Source organism: Lactuca saligna, chromosome 4 (assembly GCF_052625555.1).
Source record: "Lactuca saligna cultivar CGN05327 chromosome 4, ASM5262555v1, whole genome shotgun sequence".
Lineage (NCBI taxonomy): Eukaryota > Viridiplantae > Streptophyta > Magnoliopsida > Asterales > Asteraceae > Lactuca > Lactuca saligna.
The window spans coordinates 97,166,398-97,176,252 of record NC_136420.1 but is presented as its reverse complement, the minus strand read 5'-3'; the positions used below and the strand labels follow the sequence as shown (position 1 = coordinate 97,176,252).

The window sequence follows — 9,855 nt, the reverse complement described above, 5'->3', positions numbered from 1 at the left end:
GTCGGTCAAACTGACTTAAACCGAACTCAACAAAAATAAAAACTCCTCATCTCCCAGTGACCGATGTGTCGTGCCAAGTGCGCCTAAATCGCACACTCGCGGCGTCGGCTAGTGTTAGGCTAGGCTAGGCGCGCGCGTGGGTTTGATCCATTCCTTGATCCATAAAAACCTTTGAAGGCCTATCAAGGGATTAATCATATACACCCACTAAAAATTTCTTCCCTACCAATGATAGAGGAAACTTGCCCACTTGCAATTTAACCTCTATAATTTCCAATAGGGAGAGCGACCATCCAGTCCGTTTGGTCTTATGTGCTTAAAAAAACATAAGGGGTTTAAGATACGAACTTCAAACTACAAGGTCTATTAGTGCACTTCCTCCGATTCTTTTAAGCGGCAAATAAAACCTGTTATCCACAACGAAGCCACTGTCAGTGTCTTCTTCCTCATCTTCCTCCTCTACGCTGCTGCAGCTCAAGCTCAATTGCTGCACCTCTGGCTCTCCCTTAAATACACAGTGATACTCGGGAAGCAAGGTCGATTTTCAATTTCTGAGAGTAAAACATATCGTCAACTCATGCGAACTAAAACCCTAACAACAAGATGACACTTTCATACCACTCCATCTCGCCAATTCTCATCCGTAGTGCCAACAAAACCACCATACAGGAATATAATTTCCCCCAATTTAGCACCCGAGGGTTCAAATTTTCCGGGCGCCGGTCAATAGTAATCTGCGAGAGCTCCCTCGCCAAACCACCCAACTCTCGATCTAGAACCAGATCCAAACCCAAACCGAAAGAACTGGTCTTTGGATACCCTTCAAACAGCGTCGAAAAAGGCAAGTACAGCTATGAAGTTGAAAGCCTACTGAATAAACTCTCCGGCTTACCCCCACGGGGCAGTATAGCTCGTTGCTTGGAGCCGTTCAAGAACAAGCTTAGCCTCAATGACTTCGCTTTGGTTTTCAAAGAGCTCGCACAACGTGGAGACTGGCAAAGATCTTTACGTCTCTTTAAGCAAATGCAGCGGCAGGTCTGGTCGAAGCCGAATGATCATATCTACACGATTGTTATCGGAATTTTGGGTCGTGAAGGTCTTCTTGACAAATGCTACGACGTGTTCGAGGAAATGCCCAGCGAAGGGGTGCCTCGTACCGTGTTTTCATATACCTCGATCATCAACGCCTATGGGCGAAACGGTCAGTATGAAACTTCCCTACAGCTTCTTGATAGAATGAAAAAAGAAGGAATTTCCCCCAATATCTTGACATACAACACTGTGATAAACTCCTGTGCGAGAGGTGGGTATGATTGGGAAGGCTTATTGAGTTTATTCGCTGAAATGCGACATGAAGGGTTACAACCAGATTTAGTTACTTATAACACTCTTCTCGCTACTTGTGCTAATAGAGGTTTAGGCGATGAAGCTGTAATGGTTTTCAGAACCATGAACGAAGGTGGAACAATACCAGATACCACCAGTTACGATTACTTAGTTCAAACTTTCGGCAAATTGGGTAATCTCAAAAAGGTTTCAGACCTTCTTATGGAGATGGAATCAAGAGGGAATTTACCCGAAGCATCATGCTATAATGTCCTATTGGAAGCATACTCAGATTTGGAACAAACAAAGGATGCATTGGATGTGTTTAGGCAAATGCAGACTGCTGGTTGTATACCTAATGCAATGACCTACACTATTCTATTGAATCTTTTTGGGAAACAAGGAAGATACGATGAAGTTCGTGAACTTTTTCTTGAAATGAAAGTTAGCAGTATGGGACTAGATGCTGCCACATACAACATTCTTATAGATGTTTTTGGAGAAGGTGGGTATTTCAAAGAAGTGATAACTTTATTCAATGATATGGTAGATGAAAAAATCGACCCGAATATGGAAACATATGAAGGATTAATAGTCTCATGTGGGAAAGGAGGACTTCATGAAGATGCTAAAAGGATTTTACTACACATGAGAGAAACCGGATTAGTCCCAAGTTCAAAAGCTTACACTGGAATCATAGAAGCTTATGGACAAGCTGCATTATATGAAGAAGCTCTTGTCACTTTCAATACAATGAATGAACTCGGTAGGAATCCAACCATTGAAACTTTTAATTCTTTGATTGATGTGTTTTCAAGAGGGGGATTATACAAAGAAAGTGAAGCAATAGTGTCGCGAATGAGTGAAGTTGGTGTTTCGGGTGACACAGATACTTTCAATGGAGTGATTGAAGCATTTAGACAAGGTGGACAATTTGAAGATGCAATCAAAGCTTATGTTGATATGGAAAAAGCAAAGTGTAATCCAGATGAACGTACACTTGAAGCAGTTTTGAGTGTTTACTGCTTTGCAGGTCTTGTAGATGAAAGTGAAGAACAGTTTCAAGAAATTGAGAAAATGGTGGAGTTGCCTAGTGTCATGAGCTACTGCATGATGCTATCAATCTATGCAAAATCCGAAAGGTTAGTTAATAGTTAGTAGTTAAAAGTTATCCAAATAATTAAATCAATGGTGATTTTTCAGGTGGGATGATGCACATGAGTTGTTGGATGAGATGATAAGATGTGATTCATCAAACATTCATCAAGTGATTGGGAGGATGATTAGGGGGGATTATGATGATGAATCGAATTGGCAAATGGTGGAATATGTTTTTGATAAATTAAACACAGAAGGGCGTGGATTAGGGTTAAGATTCTACAACACACTTCTAGAAGCTCTTTGGTGGTTAGGTCAAAAAGAAAGAGCTACAAGAGTGCTTAAAGAAGCAACAAAAAGAGGCCTTTTCCCTGAAATATTCCGTAAGAGCAAACGTATATGGTCTGTTGATGTACACAGGTATAAATAATATCAAATATTCTCATTGCAGAAAATAATAATAATCATTTTTATTTTTATTTTTATTAAAATGGCTCTTAGGTTGTGGCCTGGGGGTGCGTGTACAGCTCTATCACTTTGGTTTGAGAACATGAGAGAGATGTTAAAGGAAAAAGAGGATCTTCCTCATTTAGCTTCAGTAGTTGTAGTGTAAGTTTGTAAACATGATAATTTGGAGTTTGTTATTTTTATGCAAGTTTTCTTTCTTATAAATATTTTTGTGAAGCAGAAGAGGACAGATGGAGAAGAGTTCCATAACAAGAGATTTTCCAGTTGCAAAAATGGTGTATTCGATTTTGAAAGACAGTGTTTCATCATCTTTCTGTTTACCTGGGTGGAACAAGGGTAGAATCGTGTGTCAAAAACCTCAGCTTAAAAAGATTTTGGTTGATATGGGAAAAGGGTCTGAGAATGAGATTATGAATTTGAGTAATGCTCCTTTTCCTGTTGTGGATTCAAGAACAAACAAGGGTAAGGTGAGAAAAGGTGGGATGAATAATGGTGAAGTAAAGATTGGTTTAAATGGTGGGAGTGGGGCCCACATCGATACAAGAACAGAGGTGGCAACAGGCTCCTTTTAGAATTTTGAAAAACCCAATTTTGTTTTGTTGACTAATAACTATATGTTAGTTATGGGAAATGAGATGTTAGTATTTTTGCTGATGTGTATGGTTGCCTCAAGCTTTCTAGATTTGATTTAGTGGCTTTTTGTTATGATAGGAGCCAATTATAGCACTTGCAATTGGTTTGTATGTTGATGACATTGATATAATTGGGTAGGTTTTTAAAAAGTACAATGTTGTAATAGGAAGACATGAAAGCAGGATGTTATAATAAACAAATCAGTGAAGGTACGTTGTTATTAGTTGTCGTTAACAAAAAGTTAGATTCATTTGGGATCTTAAATGGTACATATAAAAACTCCTGAATGCAAAATATAGGTCGATAATTCCATTTATTGAAGTATTAGATTAGAGTATCATATTGTTATTTCCTTTTATTAAAAAATTGAACACGGGGAATTTTTTTAATCAAAACATTTTACTTTGAAAAATGTGTTTGTTATAGAATTTGAAATTGTGAAAACTTTGTGAGTGTGGTGTAGGGATGTGTTGGTTTGGCACTATGCGGTGTTGTGTATGTTTTGTGTTGGTAGGGTGCATTGGACTGTATCTAGTCTCATTCTTCACCCAAAATGCATGTGATCATCATTAATCATTGGATTTTTAACTTTAAAATGTCAAATAAAGAGCAATTGAATTTTGAATTGTATCGAGTCGATAATGTTTAATAAAAAGCCAATAATATAATAACATATGATGGGTATTATATTTATGAAGAGGTGGTCAAAATATCACAATATTATTAAGGGATAAGGATTTAAAATTGTAATATATTTTTTGATTTTTACACATTTAGTTACTGATTTTTTTTTTTTTTTTGCAATTACCAATTCAACTTGTTAAACTGTATAAATTCAGTTTTTATGACAGATTACTCTAGGTTAGCCAATAAAAATGACTTAATATGGTAATATTTCTCACTTTGTACACATTTAGTTTTTAATATTTTTTGTTGTAAAATAAGTCTTTTGTTTTTGTACTCATTCAATACCTATGAATGATTTCTTTAGGTCTTTATCACAACATCTTACGTGAGATAATTATTAATGAGGTGTTTGAGGCTTTTGATGCTTATGTCTATCGCGATCACTACTAAATTGCTTATATCATGTGTTTTAAACGTCATAACTTCTTCTTACGATCTCGAATTTTAACGATCTTTATATTCATGCTTTCGTATTTTAGTCTACTACAAGTTTCGTTTAGATTACCTGTTAAAAAGTAATATATTTTTACTTATGATCTTTATATCTATATGCTTTTTATGAATGCATGTACGGATGTTTTATTTTTTTATTTTATTTTTAAATAAAATCGTAAGTAAAAATATATTACATTTTAATGGGAGTAATGTTAACGAAAAACGAACACGTGGATACAAAGATTGTTAAAATCTGATATCGTATGAAGAAGTTACGACGTTAATAACACAAGACTTACGCAACCAATGAGTCGAGATCGCGATGGACAAAAGCATCAATAACCTAAAGAAATCATTCATAACCACTGAATGAGTATAAAAATAAAAAAAAGATTTATCTTGAAACAAAAAACATTAATGACTAAATGCGTACAAAAAATAATATTACTCTATTAAGTCATTGTTTCCGGCTAACCTGGATTAACCGGTCATAATGAGTGAATGTGTACATTTTAACAAGTTGAAAAAGTAATATGGATGAAAAAAAACCTAATAACCAAATATGTAAAAATCAAAAAATATATTACCCTTTTAAGTCATTATACATATTATTAACAAAGAATATCATTGGCAAGGGTCCAACATAAAGAAAAAACGTCTTTAGTGATTGACTCTTTTAAGTAGTTAATAGAGCAAATGTCATTGAAACGCGATCATAATAAATCACCAAAAATCACTATATTGATTTTATGCCTATTAAAGTCATATATATATATATATATATATATATATATATATATATATATATATATATATATATATATATATATATATATATATATATATATATATATATATATATATATATATAGGGGTGAGCAAAAACCGAACCGATAAAAAAACCACAAAAACCGCCATAATCCGTAACCGAAAAGCCGAAACCGACGCAAAAACCGATGATGCGGATTTTAGTTTTTTGAAAAACCGAATTTATTGGCGTGGTGCGGTTTTTATCTAGAAACCGAACCACCAAAACTAAACTGCCAACAAGCTTATTAACAATAAAATAAATCACTAATTTATATCATACAACTATACATATTATTTAAAAAAACTAGTAAATTCTAATTTATTCGTATAATATATATTGAACTTGCCGGTAATTAGTAATTAGATATTAGGTTTAATATATCAGTTTGTCACTTTGTGTTTGTTACTTGATAATTATGTGCAAATTGTAAACATTATGTGGGCTACAAGTTGCAAACTTGTAACTTCTAATCACAAATTGAATAAAAAACTGAGCTTGACAATATGAGTTGTAAATGAAGTGATCAAGTAAACAACATAAAATACTCAAAATTAAAGCTTCTAAATATGAGAAAACGAAATGAAAGCATGTCATACAATCATAAATCTTCACATGAACACCACGGTTAAAAAAATTGTACCGGTGAACATAAACAACCGCACCATATTTTTGACTCGGTTTTAAACCGACACCGAACCGGTATAAACCGAAACCGCACTCAAAAACCGTTAAACCGAACCATTGAAAAACCGCACCCAACGGTTTCTACAATTCAAAAACCGCACCTTGCGGTTTGCGGTTCAGTTTGACCCTAAAATCGTACCAAACTGCACCATGCTCACCCTAATATTTAGGAACCGTGTAAGTATTGTCTTATGATTTATTAACATATCTAAAATATTTTGTGTTTTTGGACATTTTAAATGGTGATTTTAAAATATATTTTTAAATTTAAAGTTCTATGTATTATGTGTTTGTTTGGTATGATTGAAATATGAACAACAATGAAAAAGAATAAACAACTTAATGGAATGAATAAAATAGTGAAATAGATCATTACATTTTATGGTTATGTTTTGTTGGTTCGAAGGAATAAAAGGCGTTATTCAAAGTTTCAAACATATTATTTTTTACTAGTAAACAGAAAATTAACTAGGGTGGAATAGTTAAATAACTAAATATTATTTATAACATTAAATTATAACTAAATAAAAATGTTTTTTTAAACCATAAATCTAACATATTTCTAAACTACACAATATCGGATACGGATAAACTATAAATCTTTTGGTAAATATATTGTTAAATAAATTGCGTATAAGTATTTATTTCGTTATATATATATATATATATATATATATATATATATATATATATATATATATATATATATATATATATATATATATATATATATATATATATATATATATATATATATATATGAATGATATAAAAATAATTGAAAATATTTATTTTTATTTTTTTTAAAATAAAGATTAATTGAGTTTTGAAATTAAAAAAATGACAAATATTATTGAAAATTATATCCTCCTTAATAAATGAATGTTTTTTTTTACCACATATCAATCTCTTATAAGTTTTGACACTTATCATTTTGTGGTATTTTTAAATAAATATTTTTTCCATTTGTCATTTTCTTATTATTTTTTTTATCTTTCTTAATTAACACATCATATTTACACCTTAATTAATAATTGCTTTAATTGAAAATAACCAATCAATTACAGTATTACAACTCATATAGTATTTAATATGTTTCCTTTTAAATTCAAATTTTAAATTTCAAATTTAAATAAATTTTTGTTTAAAACTTTATATATATATTTTTTGTTTTATCCTACCCGTATAAAATACGGTCTCACCACTAGTATTTGTATAAATAAAAACAATTTATAATATTACATTTTGATCCCTACGGTTGTCAAATCCATCATTTTTGGTCTTACGTCGTTTAAGTAGTAGAATGACCAAAATGTCATTGTTTTTGTCTTTTTCAAATTTTATGTATTTTCCTTACTATTTTATCATTTTTAGAGTTTGAGGGGACCATTTAATCATTTATGCTTGTTTTAATAATAACACTAAAATATTTGCAGCCACATTATTCTAACCTTATCTTCTCCACCATACGGAGCTCTCTCTATTTCTCTGTTGGTACTCCGACGGCCTAATCGTCATCTTCGTTGGCCATGGCGCCTACTTCATTCTTTGTTTCCGCCATTTCCTCTTTTCTCTGCCTACTTCGTTGTTTGTGGTGGTGTGATTGTATACGGTGGTAGTGTTAGTGCTGAAAAATAATGGTAGAGGTGTATATGCGTTGTTGGTGGTTTATTCTAATTTACTTTAATAATAATCTAAAAAACAAAAAAATAACTAATTAATTAAAACATGAGCATTTCAGTTATTTCATTGGCACTTAACAAAACATCTTTGGCAATAACGACACGACAATAGAGACCAAAAGTGTAATATTTGCCAACCACAATAACCAGCAATATCAAATTTTCAAAACCTCACCAAAAACGTAAGAGATTGGCTAAAGAGACATCCTATTTTACCATTTACAATTATAATAAATATCATTAGATTTTTGAATGAAAGAAAAAAAAAAAAAGTCTGCCCGTGCTCCAAAATATGAAAATAGTCCATGAAAAAGAATCACATTTAATAGAATGCTCCATTCCATTTATTAGTGACAACAAAATATGAATTTTCTTTTTGGTAAATTCCTTTTTTTGATTACTTCTATATTATAATGTATTTATGATTAGAGCTAATAAAAATCAATCAAATCCATCAATTTAACCTGAACCCAATCTAAAATTAGAAGGTTGGGTTGAAATTTTCAACCCATTTAAGATATATGAGTCAATCCGTCTAACATATTTAATTAAATAGGTTGAGTTCGATAAATGTTATCAACCCGTTCAACCCACAAACTCATTTAATTTTAGAGTAAATTACACGAGTGGTCCCTATGGTTTAGGGTAATTTGCACGTTTGGTTTCTAACTTATTTTTTTAACTTGGAAGGTTCCTACTGTTTGTTTTTGTTACACGCTTGGTCCCCATCTTACCTAAAAAGATTATTTTGCCATTGATTTTTTAATTTATTTAAATAAATACACTCCTAACCTCACTTCACTCACCTTACCCTACCTATCCCATCATCTTTCCCTAATCAAATAATAATCTTTTTAGGTAAGATAGGGACCAAGCGCGTAACAAAAACAAATAGAAGAGACCAAACACGTAACAAAAACAAATAGTAAGGACTTTTCGAGTTAAAAAAGTAAGTTAGAGACCAAACGTGCAAATTACCCCAAACCATAGGGACCATTCGTGTAATTTACTCTTAACTTTAATATATATATATATATATATATATATATATATATATATATATATATATATATATATATATATATATATATATATATATTACAGTGTATTAATCTAGTATTAATTTATCAAGTAAAATTTTATATTATTATTTATGTTTTAAAAAATCAATCCTAATTTGTATCTTTTTTCTTTATGCAAACAATACTAATCACTTTTCAAAATTATTTTTGAAATGATATTTCTTTAATGTTATTTGAATAATTTTTTTTATATTTATGAATTGGGATTGGGTTTTTCTTATATTTTGAAAGCTTATTTAAGTTTTGAGCTAATTTAAATGGTGTAATCTTTAGTTAATTTATCTAATTTTGTATTTTAAAGGGTTAACCTAGGTTTAGCCAATTTATTTAATAGTTTGGGTTGAAAATTACATAAACGGTTCAACCCGGTGAGTTGAAAATATCTACCAATTTAAATGAAAAGGTTAAGTTTGATTGAAATCTTCAACCTAATTAATAAATAGGTTGCACCTAAATAAATTCTAGATAAATCAATTACCAATCAATCAATTACCAGCTCTATCTATGATTCTATGTATACATGAACGCCATATAATAATATTTTAGAACATGGTTTTGTTGAAAAAAAGGCCGAATGAAGGTGCGGTTGCGAACACTTCGAGTTGCGTCAACATCTAAGCTGTGAACCAAATATGCGACAATGCAAATGGACGCTAGACATCATTTTTTTAATATTTTATATACAGTGAGCTCCATTATATATATATATATATATATATATATATATATATATATATATATATATATATATATATATATATATATATATATATATATATATATATATATATATATATATGGTCAGTTTCATGTGAGACAGTCTAATTTTGTAAAACCGTGAGACGCATTTTTTTATTTTTTATTTTTATTTTTTTAATTTTTTTTAGTTAATTCAAGTTTCGAAAATAATATTTAAAAAAAGAATTTTTTAATTTTTCCATTTATTTTG

At 30.9% G+C, this 9,855-nt stretch overlaps 1 protein-coding gene across 1 annotated transcript; it reads left to right on the top strand.

The window, feature by feature from the left end:
* The first annotated feature begins 416 nt into the window (after positions 1-416).
* PTAC2 (plastid transcriptionally active 2) lies at positions 417-3,546 on the top strand. Its single transcript, XM_078990858.1, has 4 exons — positions 417-2,468; positions 2,530-2,844; positions 2,926-3,033; positions 3,113-3,546. Exons 1-4 carry the CDS (start codon positions 604-606, stop codon positions 3,462-3,464), a joined length of 2,640 nt encoding a protein of 879 aa, XP_078846984.1. The 5' UTR covers positions 417-603; the 3' UTR covers positions 3,465-3,546.
* Positions 3,547-9,855: the final 6,309 nt, after the last annotated feature.